The 18,500-nt window shown below is 42.5% G+C and overlaps 1 protein-coding gene across 2 annotated transcripts in view; it reads right to left on the reverse strand.

Moving 5' to 3' along the window:
* Positions 1–12,692: 12,692 nt before the first annotated feature.
* The window catches only part of LOC105560639 (alpha-catulin), a 44,751-nt gene continuing 38,943 nt past the window's right edge, over positions 12,693–18,500 (reverse strand). Inside the window, exons 6-11 of one of the 2 annotated variants that reach the window (XM_012009917.1) lie at positions 18,236–18,487; positions 17,663–17,822; positions 17,453–17,571; positions 16,988–17,317; positions 14,358–14,564; positions 12,693–13,835 (exon numbers count right to left, since the gene is read on the reverse strand). In XM_012009917.1, coding sequence (XP_011865307.1) covers positions 13,437–13,835; positions 14,358–14,564; positions 16,988–17,317; positions 17,453–17,571; positions 17,663–17,822; positions 18,236–18,487 — 1,467 coding nt within the window. In that variant the 3' untranslated portion in view covers positions 12,693–13,436. Of the gene's footprint in view, positions 14,565–16,987; positions 17,318–17,452; positions 17,572–17,662; positions 17,823–18,235; positions 18,488–18,500 lie in introns of both variants that reach the window. The other variant, XM_012009916.1, reaches the window with a different exon arrangement.

The raw sequence follows: 18,500 nt of genomic DNA on the forward strand, positions 1-18,500 counted from the left end.
TACTTTCTGTATACATGGATATTTCACGAGACTAATTCATCTAAAATATGAAGGTAAACTGTGGTACTTTGTTGCGGTTACACCTCGTTTACGCACCGCGCTTTTAATTATCTATCGATCTCGTGTAATCTGTTCCATTTTCGGAAAAAGAGAAATTTGTACGACTCCGGTATTCGCGCTGTAACTCGCTCTGTCGTTCTTCGCGACTCGGACGGGCAGGAAGTAGAAAAAGTCGCTTACTGCTCGTCATTACGTGTAAATGTAATCGAAAATTATCTCGATTAACTGTTGCAATTAATATCAACTATTTGTCGCTGGAGGTTTCGCTCATATAATTCATTTAGAGGATTAGATTGAATGATAATAAAGATTGTAAAATAGTGTTTCGTTGCGGACTACAACTACTTCTTTATCGCAGATTATGCTTTGATTCCGATGCTCGCGTTGTGTTTTATACACTGAAATATATATTAACTGGAACACGCGCTGGGCGGCAGAACAAGCGATTCGTGCGGGCAGAGAGAGAGCATCGTCGAGTGGCGTCTGTCATTGTCTGGTTATAGGGTGGTCGAGAGTGGGGACGGAAAGGTACAGTCCGATCGAGAAATTGGCCGATGGCAGAAAACGATCCGTAAACGCTTAAGACTGTCTTAGATCGTAGACGTAAGGCAAGGCAGAGAGAAACGTAAGTCGTGAAAGGCTATTGTATACCACTTACGTTTCTCTCTGCCTTGCCTTACGTCTACGATCTAAGACAGTCTTAAGCGTTTACGGATCGTTCTCTGCTATCGGCCATTAGCTCGTTGTCAGAGGTTACACGATCTCGCGCAGTCGTGCTGCGCTTCGATTTTACTTTTGGATTCGAACTGTACTAGACAAGACAAACGCCACTCGACGATGTTCTCTCTCTGCCCGCACGACTCGGCTCTAGGCGCGCGTTCCAGTTAGTATATATTTCAGTGGTTTTATATCGCTAATTCAAAAGTGTTTTATCCATTCTTCTGAATCAAAAATGCAAGTTGTTACTTTGAGTAATTTGTACGAAAAAAAGTCACGCGATATTTGTTAATAAAGTTTCGTGCGTTTAGGTTAGGTTAGGTATTTCACATCGCGTACGGGAGTGCGCCGAAAGTTTCGCGCGATCGATGATTTTCGCAGAGTGAGTGTTGTGTGAGTGCCACAAGGAAATCTGAGAGGAGGAGGAGGAGGCTCAGGAGGCATCGGGCAACGGCGGAAAATTGGTGAGGTAAGTGTCTTACATTTTGATGTTATTTGCTACTTATGCAAAATAAGGCGTCTGTTCTGTGATTTTATTTTATTTATTCAAATGATTCGAACGAGGATTCGAATAAGTGTTAGAGACAGTACCATACGTATAAAATTTTGTGAGTTTATATTTAAAAGAAAGACTTTTCAGTATTCCATATAATTATTTTAATAATTGCCTTTTAAAAAATATAAAATATAAAGTATATTTAATACAATCATTTCGATTTTACATAATTAATCTATAATAATCATATACGTATTTCTTTTTTTACAGTTTAACATACATAGTTAACGATGTACAACTCTGCTGTCGCGAATCAGTGAGTGATAAATTACTTTTTATTTTTTAAATTGACGTTGCGCATACAATTACTTCTTTGCATGTATATAAATTCTTAAAAATATACAATGCACAACTACAAACTGCGCGCGCGAAGCGCAACAAAATTACGAACGATTCTAGGTGACGGTTTCGTACTTGTATAAGACAAAAAAATTTTTGAACAGTTCCGGCAGTTCTGTCGAGAGTTTGTCGTACTTACCAGAGTATGTCGTACTTACCTCCAATTACATATGACGTTACTTTTACGCCAAAGCTTGTGCACTATCTACGTTTACGCTTGCGTCTTTGTCGTAAGCTATTACGTTGCTTTGTACTGTGACTTTAAATTTTGACAGACGCAACGTCAAACGGGCGAGAGGTGGCGTTATGTTACTTTTTTTTGTCGAAGGTACGCATTTTATTTCGTAACCGGCACTTTGAGTCCTCTGATGCCATACCAAATTGCGCTTATATTTATTGGAAAATTCATTAGATATATGACATCGTTAATTAAACGCGACGAGAGGCAAATGATTCTTATAACAGATACGAATATAGCATTAGTTATAGTGATTTTGCTTCCTCATAGAGGAAGCTTTGTTTTCTAATCGAAGAATGAAATACTAATGATTACAACTGAAAATAATCGCGCTCAACACAAGACAAAATAGTTTTGCCTGACGATGGCATCGATGAAGCAAGTGCGCGATAATTTCGTCGAAGAAACTTCGTGCGATCGTAGTATTATTAGTGCAATGCGGATATTCTGCAGATTAACATACGTGGGAATCACCTGAAATGTTGATAATTACTGGCTACGATCGTATAGTCATTGTCAGCCGTAATCGCGAGTATTATTTAGCCTCGTGATTACAAAACTAATAAAATTGCTATATAGTTAATATTGCGATTGAAACAAAACGGACAGTGGATAACGGGATTCAATTTCGGTGGGACGTGCGTGACGAAAACACATGGGACACCGGTATCTCGGTTAGTCACAGCATTTAACGTTTCGGGTACAATAATTTATTTTCATTGTCTTCTTCAGCTCCAGTACATATACAATACTCGATATATAATGATTCAGTAATGTCATTAAATACGAAGTACGAAATCTATCTAAACGCTAATTTCTCTAGATCGGTACTTTGTCTCGTCTCTTTCATATAAATGAAAAAAAAACGCTCGATAATTAATTATTGACAATTATTAATATACAGGTAGGTAAAGCGTCTTGTATTTCAATTTTTAGTAACTGCAAAGCGTCGGAACCTACCGTTGCGAGATAAATTAGATATCAATGTACATATTTTCATAAAAATTTCACCCTCGCTACGCTTACGTGTGTGCGTATCTCGGCTAAAGTCGTTTTTATGAAAGTCCGTAAAAACATCAAGCATCGATGGGAAGACCGTATTTCTCTCGAAAGCTTTACACACTCGACACGTTCGCGGGCAATACGATTATTTTGCCCCAAATGTGAATTGGAGTCCCGTCGGCTTCTAAATTAATTTAAATGAAAAATACTCGCATCCGAACGGACAGCTCGGCAAAGCCACAGATTTATTAATGATACGCGAAGAAGTAAATTTTAAAATAAATTAAGAGCCTAGACAGAATTGCTCTCCACGTTTCGCAATAAAATACGATTCTGTTGCGCGGACGATCGACGTCGCTTTGCCCGCGAGTGTATACTAGCAACGGCTGTGCAAAGTAACATTACATTTTATTAATGAAGCTGCCTCTATACGATATAACGAACATTGTGCGACCTGGCCGTTTGGCACTCACAACAGTTGTACGAACGTAGAGCAACCTAAGACGAGTCAATTACAAATTTAATGTGTTCTCTTTGCATTCGTTCGATGCTGGTAAGGTCCGCATATGTACGTGCTGGTACATGCATACATTTCTCTGTATTTAAGAATCAGAAATTGGGATTGTGGTTTCGAGATGGTACTCAGACGCGACAACATCGGAGGGTCAAGGTAACTGCACGTACGAATTAGAGCTGGGGCTCTATTCGAGTGTGAGGGATATTCGATATCCGACACCGGATATCATGGCGTAAGATTTGCAGATATGTATCGTATCGACTGTATTGAAAGGTCGACGGGTTGATATATTTTTTTTCAGTAAATGCGAGAGAAAGATTTACATGTTAGAGTTAACAAAATACAGTTAGTAGTGGCGACGCAATCGCAAAATTCCCGGGCTCTGTTTCTCATTTTGACGGCAAAAATTAAATTTTGAATTGATTTAGCCGTAGAGTAGCGACATAGATATATGTATTAACACCGTGAAGCCACAGTAGATTCAATCAGGAACGTTAATTTTACATCCGAATGAAAAGGATTTTATGCAGAACCATTTAGCGTCTAAGATTACAATCAACGTGTGAGCAATAGCGCCTCAATGTACATATATTGAAATCAATGAATTTCTAAATGTTGAACGTGACTTTTATTGCAAATTTAGCTCCGTATAATTTTCTACCGCGCTACGATAGAGCTCTCGTCTTCTTTCGATAATTCGTTTCGTCTATTGAAATAATTGAAATAATTCTCCCAGGCATAGAGATATGCTATTCTCACAAAATATACGACACCGCTGTTACGCACGCGGGCACCGTTTTGTGAAAACGTTGTCTAATGAACCCCGATAAATTTGAGTACAGATTGATGGTGCGTATATTTTATTACTCGTCGATCGAAATTACGAATTCACTTCAATAGTATCAGTCGAGGTGATCTAGGCGTTCATCTATCCACCCCTTTTTAATCGTCGCGATTAGCTCTTCTCGCCTCGCGAGGCTCGACTCGCGCGACATAGACTAGGACACTTTGTTAAATATGTATAAGTTCATATCAAGAGATTTTTGTTCATCGAAAAATCATCTAAACGTAAGTTTCTCGAAATGGAAGATTCGCTCTCGCGTGCGACGGTAGGAACGACAACGAGACGCTTTATTTCGAAAGAAAAAAATTGGCGGCATTCACCTATCTCATTGTCATAGCAAATATCCGTCAAGTCTTTCACCCGAATGGAAGGTCCATTTTCCATTGTTCGTGCTTGCTAATTTTATCGGGTATCTTGAGCTTGGTACTGGTTTCGTTAAACTATTTGCTTATTTATATAGAATTATGTGATAAATTTCTTTTATTAATATTCCATATTTTAATATTAGTTTTATATTAATACGTAATGTAGCGATTTGAACATTAAAAGATTACGTTAGAAATTTATTTGGATTCATATACTTTGTAAGTAAACAATTCGTAATTAACTTACACTATACATTTATGCACGCGGACATTTGTTATGCACGCGTGTTGACATACACGTTCATACAGAATTTTACGTTATTTCCTCTTGCAATGAATTAAGATATCTACCAAATAAGCGATTCGTATCTCATGCATTTAGCGTGTCGTCATCGTTACCAGCCGTCGCAGTTGCGCTACCATATATCGTACGATTACGTGTGTTGTTTCGACATGTTCAAATTACGAAATAGACATTGATTAGGAAAGAACATTTGGCGAAATGCTTGAAAAAGTCCAAGAGATTACAGTTTCGCATTTTGCTGTACTCTATAGGGAAAGATCGATAGCGACTTTACGTTTAGATCGAGTTGAATTGACCATCTAGTGGATAATACATTATCACGAGTATCGAGGGATGCGGTGGGTCCTTCTATATGAAGTATTTGGATACGTAAATTTATTTGCGATGCACACAAGCTCGCGATTGATTAATCGTGCGTGCGTGTGTGCGTAGCCACGATAGTAAAATAGAAACTTTGAATCCCTTATTCTTTGACAATAATTTGCACTGGCCTTGCACTTTATATTACACCTCTCTGTCAAAGATGGACGCGTTAAATGTCCATAAAGTTTTATTCCACACCGTTTGTAGTAATTTTTTTTAATTACCGTAAACGATTGCGAATACGACGTGTCTGGCGTCCTTAGGAAAATATTAAATTACTATAAGCTCATGTCCGTATATTTTTCATTTAACGAGGTCACCGATTTGCTATTGAGATGCAGCACGCCGGTACGAAGACGTAAAACAAAGAGGAGAGAGGAAATCGCACGATGATCGAAAGTGATCCATAGATGTCCATTATAAAAAAATAATTACATTGATTATACAGGATCTTTTACTTGATATTCACACTTTGACATTCTTAATCTTAGAATGGATATGAGAACGTAAATTCGAACCGTTTCGTAATCGAAATGATTATTATCCGTTGCCGGTGACAACGACGAGGCAATAAAGGTGACGCGATTAAGGACCGACGTGCAAGTAATTAGCTGAAATTATTGTCATCGATGTTGTTTAACTTATTATTAACGATTAATAATGCCAGGGATGAATCTGAAGTTACGTTCACGTACGAAGCACAAGTACTTTAATCCACTAGATTGTATTATATAAAATGGAAAAGTCACCGTTGTAAATTGTTTTTAAATATTTGCACGACCACCCTGCACTTACACTTTCCCTATTCAAATACGTTTTGCAAGGCTGCATATCTTACGGATTTTATTTTCTTTTTATTTATATACTTATGTAACGTAATATACGTTTATACACGTACGTAAACTAAGACTTTGCTGATGAACGAATTACAAGGTTTTACTTCCGTAACATGGTAATATTCGACCGTACAGGCACGAAATAGTCCAACTAATAACAGTCGTTACTATCATATATGTATATGTATGTATATCATTACCATTTGCACTATAGCTTATTAATTATCGTTATCGATTTTTATCAGTTATTATTATTATTACTCTTATTATTATTTTGTAGTTATCAATATTATTATATTAATATTTCTGGTGTCGAAAATGTCTTATCGTTTACACAAAGAACCATAAGCCGAACGATACCTTCTGTGTGTAGTTGTGTAAAAACAAAACTAAGGTCTTTCCCTCGGTTGAGATGAGCACATACGATAGTAACACAGATTAAACTATTTCCTCTTAAAGGAAACTGCATCGATCATTTGAGACGAGCAATACCAAATGTCCTCGCTTAAAGCAAATATTTTTGAAACGAATCAAAAGGAATTATATTTTTTTTCCTGCTGTTAGACTTATTTTCGTCATTTCTCGCGCTCGTTATAGGGGCTATTCCAGAACTATTGCACTGCTCTCTTAATGACGCGAACTTTGACAATTTAAAGTTGCTCCTTCTTTTTCCGCCGGATTTGAAAGGTCACCTCGCTTCGCAACTCGTCTTAAGTCTCAGAAAAACTGGTATTAAGAAAAACCATTGACTCCAAATTGATCACAGATAAAATAAAAGGCGATAGTTTTGGGATATCCTTATGTTATATCTAGGGGCGCACGTGAGACGAGTATGCGCGTACGTATGCTATGAACGATCTTTCATGAAGGAATCTAAAGCACCTAATTTCGAAAATTGAGGTAGAATCATAGGGGAAAGCGGATTTGGTGGGCTGTGTAGGCAATTCGAGGCGTTGATGACGAATACACTTTACAAGGATCAATCTCACAATCGGCGAGAGGTATTAGCAACGTGCCAAATTATCTGCGCAGCCAATCAGGCCCACTCTCCGCTATACTGGATTAGGGACAACATACACACATAGACTATTAAGAACTCTTTTTAACACCGCGATTCCCAACACGCTCACGCCAAAGTAATCGGACTTGATGCCGTGGGGGGGGGGGGGGGGAGTTTCAGCACCTCTCGTACGTGATCTCGGTTGATCGTCATTTTAAGCGTCTACCCTCGCGTTTCAATTCTTTCGCTACTATCGTAATTAATAACGGTATTATGCGGACGAACTCTGAAAGTCAGCAATCTCTATGCGAACTAATGCCTGTCGAGTTAGGTTGTACGCGACGAAAGAATCACTAACGAAAAACGCGTAATGATGTATTATCGTTCGCGAATGTGCTTGAATTACGAATGTACTAAAGCTATCTTTACTCTCCTTTTCTCCTTCCTTCCCTCTTTCTCTCCTTCTCTCAAAAGTGTTATCAACGTACGTTATTGCGTAGGAATTGTTCATAGGTACACATGTTTAACAATATAGTTTTGCGAGCTTCTCTTTTCACCGTAGATAAGACTAGCGCGACGACCATCCATTCCGCTGGCGTGTGAACCGGTCAATAAAACTAACAGAAGCGCAACATTCACGATCGAACTCGCCCCCGTTTCCCCATAGAAAATATTTGTGTCACGTGATACAAAAAAATTCCAACTTACTCGCCGTCTTAACGAACGTATCCTAAATAGTCTAATACCGAGCGATAACGTACGATACAGAGTCTGTGCAAAAGTGATGCGCAAATGTATCCGTGTGTGCCCGCAGTGGCAATGCGTGCACGCGTATGAAAATTTCCACGTCGGATTACAGCCCGCGATGTCCCGATTCGCTAACTCATATCCCCCTAATTGCGACGACAGCAAATATATTTATACTCTAGGAACTCGTGAGGATATCTTCGATACGCACATAGATGTACGTCACACGCGGCCAGTCTACCTTTTTAAGATCGCTCCAGCAAATTTCGCTTAGCGCTAAAATGCCCGAAGTTGGACGATCCTCTCGACGATTTCAGACCTCAGTCGCCCGCTGTACGCTTACAAGCGCTGATGTATCGTTCATTCGACAGTTCGGCGCTGGCGACAGATCTCATTAGACAAATCGGAAACTGTGGAAAGTTAACCCTTTGAAGCATACATTTTTCTATTGAACCATTTTTTGTGAAACTTTGTATACAAGGTTTTTGGGGGTCGCTGATTACGAATCCGTTATCAGATTTTTATAATAAAAAATGGCGGATTCAAGATGGCGGAATTCAAATCTTAAAAGAATGACAGCATTCAACTGTAATTCAACTATGCTAAGAAGCATTATTTAGTACCGCAATCAAACGAAAATGCTGAAAAACTTGAAAACTTAACAAATTCACGTCCTTTGCATCCGCCATTTTGGGTCGGCCATTTTGAATTTTGAAAATCTGGCATCAGATTCGTAATGAGCGACCCCGACAATCCCTTCGTACAAAGTTTTCAAAAAATAATCTTAAAAACTTAGTCAATAATGAATTTTTAAAAAAAAAATGCTGTTTTTCATACTTTTTTATTTATAAAACTTTTACAATAAATATTAAAAACTATACTCAACTTTTTTTATGTTCCTTTATTGCTAAGATACAAAAAAATGCCAAAGAAACCGACCTAAATGCGTTAACTGACTAGAAATTACATGGTCAAAAAGTAAAGGAGGTGGTGGGTAACGTGGGTTACCCCGTGCTTCAAAGGGTTAGGAGAGGAGAAACGGGCGTTCTAGCGTTACATAAATCGGATCGAGCGTATGCGTTGTAAAGCGATTATTTTCTTTTCGCGCAAACTCTGTACGATACACACACGCAGAACAGTGTGTTCTTTCGTGCACTTACTCGTAGGTACATACGTGAAATGCACGAATGGTCAACGCATCTCCCTTGCGTACGCTTAACGTTGTATATACAGACGTCGCGATTGCCGCCGATTAACCAGCGGCTTTAACATTAATAATACTAGATTATCGTTACATTATTATCGACTTATCGACTTTTATCTCGCTACAGCGATCAGTTCTCTCGCGAGCTCGACGCGCGACTGGATTCGCCGATTCTTCTGCTCTCTTCTCGAAGGAAAGGGTAACAACGGTAACATATCCCGACGTTATCGCTGTCACGATATGCGTTAGAATCGGCCGACAAACTCTCTTTACGTTCTCTCGCGAATCTCGCCGCGCATCGAGGGGGGACATCTATTTGTCGCGCTTAATCGCGGCGATTCCGCATGTTAGAGCGATCCTCCGGCGTTACCGGCAGGGGATTCGCTTCCGCCATTTATTTGCGCGAGCATTCGCGCGTACGAAGGGAACTCGACGACTGCAATCGCCGGATTGCAGTTGACTAACGCGGGTCCTACGCGGCTGTAATTCTCTCTATTACGTATTGCTAGAAATTTCTCTCGAACATGCTGGAATCTTTAGGTATTCCACGGATATAGAACAATTTCGAGCTCCTCGTGAACGCGCGCTTGAGAATCTATCCTCGCCGTTAACTCACGGCATCGCGTACAATTCGATCGATCCGGTACAGGATCGGTACTTTGATAAAATACTCGAATTGTTTCCTCGGAGGCGATTCGGCACAACTGTCGCCGTTTCTCGCTTTTCTTTGTGGCATCAAGAGGAAGTTTTCACGTCGTTGAAATGCTGTCCCGGAAATACCCGATTTGCGAACGATCTTGAAACTCGGCCTCGGTCTCTCTCTCTCTCACACACATACACACACACGCACACGCACACACACATACACTCTCTCTCTCTCGCGAGGGAGAGAACTTTTGCATATTCATACGGTTACAAATCGGACAATCCGTTTTGTGCATGAGCGACGAAAATTAGGCTGATTCGCAGCTCGTGATCTCGAGTGGTGACAGAATGTACGTCTTTGCCACAAAGTACGTCCCTGACCGCCCTGCTGCCGCCCCCAGGTCACCCTCGATAGACCTCCTGCCCCACGATTGTCTTTTCTATTTCTATACGGAGGCGGACTAATTCTTTGCTACTCGCGAGTACCGCGGTTGCGTGAAAGTGATCGGTTTTCTTTGCCCAGAAGGATTTTTAATCGCAAGTGCTGAAAGATTGTATCTTTGGATACGTGGGTCTGCTCTGAGGAATTTGAAGAATGGCAGGCGAAGCTGTTAAAGCGAGTGTAAGAAAAGAGAGAAGGTCCTTCGTACGAGTAAGACTCGTATAGAGATTTCAGAGACCGCCACTGTTCAAATTTCTCTAATTAGCCAGTGAACGGAGTACAAAGAGAAGGGAAAGCCGTTCGTTGGCGCGTGGTCAGCAACGCTTACACTACTCGAAGGTCCTCGCGGCGGCTCGCTTCCGAGTGGTGAGAGCTTTTAAAGCTTTCCGCGGATACAGTACGCCTTGACGATCACGCTAAAGTCATGCGGATGTAACGCATGTGCGCGGGAGGTATTTTCCTGCGAGTACAATGCGTCTCCCTCTCTCTTTGCATAATCTGGTTGCCGAAGTTGGCGTAACACTTCGGGAGCTGAGGTTGAAGCTCGGCAAAGTTTCGACAAAGTTTTCACACCTAAAAGGCACTGCGATCGACATTGTTAATTATTGTCGTTGCACCAACTTCTCGATATGGAAGAATGATTCGTTTGTGCGCAGCCGTAGGTTGGCGGAAAAGTTTCGCCGCGTTCCCCGCGAGAACAATGAAACGAGATTCCGAGCGTTCGCGAGATACGTCCTTACGCGCCGAAAGTGTATCGGGCGACTTTAGCTTAGCGTCGTAACAAAACGTACTGCGTGTTGAGTGAGCTAAGCTGACTTGTAAAGTGCGGAGTCGTAATCGCAGGTTGGGGCTTAATTTTGCAATTTATTAAGCCAATTTACGTTACGGGATGCTCTTAAACGTAGCGTTCAGATGCAATAGCAGGAAAGTGAGGCTGTTATTAATGCAACAGCAGTGAAATGTGACGGCGCGGTGTTTGCCGCAACCTCATTCCGAGCAATGTTATTACTGAAATGTGAAAAGGCGTAATTTAATTGCGCCAAGCTGCAAAGGTGAATTTCATTGGCTCGCGAGCAGCCCTCTGCTGCTCGATATTTCTAGCGACATTTTTCACCGGTACTGCCAACGATCAAAGCGTGGGTCGCGTAATCGAATTGAGGAACAATTTCGCACGTGCTACATTTGATCCGCCACTTTCGCTGCCACTCGGCTCTCCACGTGGTACCAGCTCAGCTCGATTTTCCGCTTTCCCACGCCTCGATCGCCACGCGCGGCGGAACTCGACCGTATAAATCAGCGCTCCCAACTCAGCTCCGACACCTGCTCACTAATAGTAGCAAGCGTGTGCAAATCTGTTTTCCATTATTACAAGTTCAAGTACGCAACTAAACGCGGTTTGGCGAAACGTACACGTCGACCGAGCATCATCGTTACACTTCAAACGATTGTCCAAGCGCATCGAACCGTCGCAAATATTTCAAGCGCGTGTATTCCCTTGAGATCGCAAGTCGTTAGTCGATACCGCGGCCGGAGACTGTCGTTCCTGGTCGAAATGTGCGAGTATCACCGGGCTGGATGAATCCTAACGTTTCGACCAGCAGCGGGACTCCTTTACTCCCCAATCAACACTTTCGCGAAGGCGTCAAGTCGAATCCGTTCTCCTTTCCAACTACCAAGTACCAAATCATCAGGGCGTTCCAGAGGAACGCTACTTTCCTCACGCACAGGTTCCGAATACCGTTACTACGCGCGACACGTCGCCGCCGCGACGACGGCGGCGAGCGTATCCCGGCCAGGCGAGGCACCTCCGAATACTGTATCCCGACGCGCGGTCGCCGCGGTACTTGCCGACAGTTGTTGGCGGCAATTCCGCGACATCCGGTCGACGTGTACATCGCTTTGGTGGGTCGTTGGGGCAGGCGAGGTTCTCCCTAGAAAAGCAGAAAGGAAACCCGGGTGCGGCGAGCGTCCCCCTTGGCCCGTCGGGCCATCCCAAACTGTCAGACGGACGGGTCGCTGCCGGGGGCGGAGCCCGTCTTGCTGCCGTCGGCCCCAACTCCGCCGCCGTCGCCGTCAGCTCCCCCGCCCTCTCCGCCCCTGTACGGCGAGCCGCCGGCCCCGCGCGCCGACAGACCTCGGAAATCCAGGTTGTACTGAAAAGACGTTACCAGAGATTAATACATGTCGCGTATGTCGCGCGAGCCCCTGGGCTCTCGCGGGCTCACTTCGATAAGGGGGTCGTATCAAGCGGAAGCTCGCCGAAAGTCGCCTACGGCGCGTGTCGCGTCTCCAACACCGAATCTCTACTCGGTCCTTCCCACGAGCTTCCGGTCGAAGGATTAATGTTATGCCCCGAAGTTTAGCATTCGCAAGTTATTAGAGATTTATTCTCGTGGTGTCACGTGCTGCGGCACCCTTACGCTCTTGCCGTCATACTTGGCGAGTCTGTTTTGCGATCTAGTGTGTAACGAGGATCGTGTACTCTGACAAACAGCCAATTCGTTTTACTTTAATGCGACGTCTCGTTATCTTCATATATTTCCGAGAGCGTGTATTGCGTCGCGGGCAACCAAGCACGATCGTTTTTCTGTCAAGATACTCGTTTGTCAGAGTATCTGAGATTATTGCGGGAAGAGATATTAGATTTCATTACGAGGTACGTGGTGTAGCCATTCCTGTAAAGGTAGCTGAAAATGGATTAATTCGAGTCGATTATTGTTACATGATGATATCGTTGGATGGATCTGTCGTGGGTGTATCGCGCTGTGTCTCGTTAAGTCAAAGCGAAATCGGTGCAACACGCGAGTTATATATATAAAAAAAAAAGAGTAAAAGATATCAAAGAAGCTGCAAATGAAGATGCCAGCCGTAATAGAAAGATCTACGCAAAGAATGACAAGCCGCCAAGTCAAAAGCTAAAAGGCAACTGATTCGTCGTAATGTCGATAACGTTACTTTTCCGTTAGAGTTGTACGATATAATCGCAAAGCCGATCCTTTGCGCATCTCGAAACTCGTGCCAAGGAGAAAGAGAGAGAGAGAGACAGTTGTCATTGCGAGTTTAACGAAATTACGACGATTCGATGTTGTAGCGTGACCGAAATCGGGTGATGCGAAATCAAAGGAAGAAGCTGAAACGAAACCAAGGTCGAACCTGTACGAAGAACGTGTAGTGTTCTCGACGTGTGCGTGCGTGCGCGTGAAACGACAATGTCACGTGCCACGTGCTACGGCACGACGTATTACACAAGGCTGCTATTATCTCGGTAGCGTTGCGTGTCTTAAGTGCTGCAGTTGTGCGTGGTGCAGCTGCAGCTGGAGGAGCTGCAGATTCTGCAGGCAGTAGGATGGCTGCTGCGTTCCGGGCGTTGTGTGCGGTAAGACGGACGGATGCACGAAGGAGCCGGAGTTCCGGGACAGCCCGGCACTGGGGTGTCCCCCAGGGCTGTAACTGAAGGGCAGCAGGGACAGGCAGCTCAGGCTCGGGGGTGGTTTCAGGATACTGTGAAATTGCGCGGACGTGAGTGGATGGGGTTGCACGTAAGGGCTCGTCGAGGGTAACAATTGCGGGCTAATCGGATACAAACAATCCTCTTCGGCCTGGCCGGGCACCGTCGTCGGGCTGAGCTCCGTGTATTGCGGCATGACGAGATTGTGCTAGGGTGGTGAATATAGAATGCATGGAGATAGACGCTAGATTTCTCTTTAGCCTGAATGCGTGTCTCTGCGGCTTCGACTCTGAACACCTGTGCGAATACTTGAAACGCGCTCGACATGAAAACGTATTACATTGACTCGGTGGAAATATTATTTCGTGCCGATGGCCACCGGCGTCCCGATACAACAAACACTCGCACAGGTTTGATACATTCCAAAGGCAATTTCTTAATCTGTGTTATCTCGTATGTAATTTTTACACAACGTCACTTTACAGAATTATATCTCTGTTATCATTTTATATATAAATCGCCCCGGACGGCTAAAGCTACCTGTAGATATAGAATTGGTTGCTTTTTGTTGTTTTAAAGATAGTAAGATATCACGAATAAAAATCTACTCGAATCGTATACGAGCTCATCCAATACAGGCAACCTCAGTCATAAAAAGTGGCGCAAAAGCACATATTGATTCATTTAGGAGATAGATCGATCGGGTACGTCGAACATTCTCACGGCTCACCTTTGTGGCGCAGACGAAACACGTTGTGACCACCTTCGAGATCACATTCATGAGATTTTTCGTTTCTTGTATGACATTGTCGACCTTCGTAAAAGTCGCGGCCTTGCCGACGGTAGGGTTCTTGACGGTGAATTGCAGCTGCTGAACGTACGTCGGCACTCGATCCAGATTTTCCAAGAGTTCTTTCTTGTGCGGTCCACCCGGTACCTGCACCCATGTAACATCGTATACAACTTACGTTTTCGTTCGTATCGCAAGATAAACTTGTTCACGTTTAATTTTCAACGATCCAACGGCACATTTTACTGAAGTAGTAATTTCGGAATAATAATAATATATCGATCGGGAAATTGGTTGAAGTGAACTTTTGTGTTACTTACTGTCGTATGATTTACTTATGTTGAAGAATTATACTTTGTGATAATTAATTTTCACATCAAGACATTGAGGTGTACACGTAAGTTTGAAATAACTTGCAGCATTCGCTGTTATATCAGCGATCAAAACTCCCGATGTTTACGATCTCATAAAATACCGTTTATTACGATTGACAATCGTTGAAGATTTCTGAACGCATTTACCCTACGATATTACTTCTGTTTATATTTAGCGCAGTTCTTAAAGATTCTGTAAAGCAAGATGCTTGATTCTATTGTTTATTGTAGTTTATCAAATGACTAATAAATACTTTGTAGTACGTATCGTAGATACTTGGAAGTTTGCATCTAAGAAGTTAACAGAAAGATCGTCTATCTGTCCTAGGAGAACACAATGCAAAACTTTCAACGTAAAAAGATTTCTCGATAAATATCAAAGTGACTGTGTGAAGTGGCAGTGAAATAGTACAGACCTTGTTACTTTTGCAAACTTCCTTCATATGAATTTTGTCTTTGTGGGACAAAATTTTATATTAATGACTACACGTTTTCTAAGTCTCCTTAAAATTGAACTTCAACATCTGTGCACAACGTACATACATTAGTTTTAATTACGTTTGTTAAAACGAATGTTATTTGATAAAACGCGCGATGACGGAAGCTAGCAAAAGTTGTGAGACATAATACTCATGCCCCAGATAGTGGAAGGAGAGGGACCACAATGCACATAGACGTCGTCCATAGACGGAAGCATTCCCGTAGCATCTAAAACACACCTTACTAATCGTACACAAAAAGTCGTAAATGTATGTAGATAAAATAGATTTGCTAACGAAATCATGAACGTTCATTATGACAGTTTGAATGACATGATACTCGCGAAATTTACCGCAATTCTCGAAAGACTTAGATCGTATACCGGGAGTTATAATGCAAAGGGAACGCGAGCTTTCGAATGTCAAATGTATTTGCGACTTTTGCGCGGGTTTAATGAAACGTCAGTCCCATCGGTTTGCGATGACAAATAGCGCTTTCGTAAATTTGAACTGCAACTGCTTCCGATGTCTTTGTACTTGCTCACATCTTATATAATTTGCCTATGCTCTTCGTAATGATCAATAGGAAAATCTACGTGCGTGATGTTGCATAGCAATATACAAACATAGTATATACAAATGTAATGACAACACTCAACAACGGTAGAACATTGACGCCGCAAGAGAGAGAGAGCGAGCGCAATTTATATATGTATATATACATACACAAATACGGCACGAGTATGATTTGTTAAGGCGAAAGTGATATCTATTAGTTCAAAAGGATCTAAAGTAAAGAGAGAAAAAGTTACCTGGATGGAGGCATTCAAGAGCGAGGGTAAAAAAGGATTGTATATAATACAGAATATATTACAAGGTTAGCGTCTTGTTGTTTCTTTTAAGAAGAGTATAAAGAGAGACCAAAGTGATTTCAGGTGACTATATATATTCGGCCTAGCTAGGAGGGGGTTCGAAATAGGGTAGCAAACGTGTTAATTCGAACATGTCTAATGCTAATAACGCATGTCGAAGCTACTTCTGGTCTGGAAGCTACATTTATAGTAGCGTGAAGTAATAACAAGATAATAAGATAGCGCTTTCGTACAATCGACATTTTCTATTTTTACATCCGTTGAGATATTCTAACTTCTTAATTTCTGTCATCTCTCTATCTACTGGAAAAGTTACGAAACACTATCGATTTCGCCCCCTTTCGTCCCTCGGAGTAATCAGAAATTAAGCTTTATAATAAAATTCACCTAAAATGGAATATATCGACATACCGACGGACATCTACCTTGAATGTATTGTTACAGTAAGAGAATATTTCTATATTTCTACATACGGTGAAAATTCTCTCGTTGAACATTAAATTAGCAATAATTGTTAGCATCTATACCGATGAATATATTTGAGAATAATAGCGTGAATCAGAGTATGAGTAAATTTTCGATGCAGACTCGATGCAGCTTCGACGTTGCGACTTACGAAGAAACGAAACTCAATAGCGTAATGTATAAGTAAAAAGATTTCCAATATAGCGAGGATCAAGAAACGCGGAATCAAGTCCAATATAGAATCCGTATAATAAACAATGGTAAAAGAATGATCATAGAAGTAAGGGTGATATATAGATATATCAACATCAGTCCAATTAAAAAAACATGTGTCATCTCTCTTTCGATCTACGTCGGCGCGTTAGCCGGCCGCCACGTACCTGGTAACTGAATTGTCTCACAACCTTGTACAATCTGTTTGCCTCCTCGGCGAAATACTCAGCTTGGGTGAACAGATCCTGGGTAGTTTTCAGGGCGCCTTCGCCCCGCGTGAATTGGTACATCGAGAACGCCATCGACGACATGTTCTTCGCCCGCTTCACAATGTCGTTGTTCTCCTCCAGAGCGCTCCCGCTCTCCTGCCACTTTTCCGTCTCGGCATCCATCTCCGAAGTGATCAACTTCATCTCGAGACCCGCCTTGGCGATCTTCGCCTGCTCCTCGCTGTCCAGTCGCACTGGTTTTAGCGGCTTGCTCGTCGTGCCGTGTTTCTGAAACGAACCGTACCAGCTTATTTCTCGCTCGTCACATCTGACGAGAAGTAACAGCGAATTGTTCGGTTTCCTCTTAATCGACTTGTACATAGAGAGAATCTTTGATCGTTGCTTGAAATGATTTATGCGTACCCCTGGCCGCGGCAAAGACATGTAAACCTGCTTCTCTGGCCGGTTTTGACTGAGTTCCAAAACATCTTTCGCTACTGTCGTCACGTCAGTCATGAGCCACTGCCACATGTCAGCAAATACTGTGAAATGTACAAAAACGCTTAATAGATTAGCGACAGATTGTTGTTGCAAATTCAGTGGATTATTAAAACATATATCTATGTGGCTCACCTTCAAGATTTTCTTTGGCTATCTTACTGGTGGGATGCCTAGCTAGCGTGTGCGCGGCCGTTACGACCTGAGGACCATATATTCTTAAATTGATCTCCGTGAACTTGGCCGACACTTGCAACGACTCCGAGAGCGCAACATGTCTTAGAAGTTTGCATACCTGGGAAGAAGAACGACATGGAATAAAATTCAAAAATCAAAATTCTAGTCTGTATGCGTATCGAGTTTTTACGTATATTGATAAAATCACTTCAAGTCATCAAGATTTCTTGTTAACGTCGAACACGACTAATGAACTGTGTGCACTTATTCACTTAAAGTTAAGTGTGGAATCAAGTCAATTAGGCGCTGTGATTGATCGTAATCTAAAAATGATGAATGGCAATTACTGTGTGCCGTGTCTGATAAATCGATATCTCAGAAACGCCCGAAAGTTGAGGTGCGCGCATTTTCGCTGCAAAGCCTCAATTCGTAAGTCGACAATATTCCTCGAAAAGATCGCGCTATTCGCGGACTTCGAGCCTGGAATGCACGTGCGGACACGCGGTGCGTGGGCCACGTCTGGGAGCTTACTTCGAGAATGTGTTCGATATACTCGTGGAACCTGTCGCTGCTCTCCTGCAGACGGTCGATGTCATTGGCCAACGCGAGATTTCTGATCGTTGACACGAGTTCCTGGCCGGCTTTTGTCACTTGGCCAAGATCGCCGGCCTGCTCCATCGTCGTCGCGCTGAGTTGCTGGCGAAGGTCCCTGGTCGCGCGTAGCACACCCATTACCGCCTGTTCCATCTCCGAGCTGGGTGAACCTCCGCCGCCCTCGTAATTCTAATGGGGAATA

This window comes from Vollenhovia emeryi, unplaced genomic scaffold, assembly GCF_000949405.1.
Source record: "Vollenhovia emeryi isolate VEMERY1.0 unplaced genomic scaffold, V.emery_V1.0 DF939225.1, whole genome shotgun sequence".
Lineage (NCBI taxonomy): Eukaryota > Metazoa > Arthropoda > Insecta > Hymenoptera > Formicidae > Vollenhovia > Vollenhovia emeryi.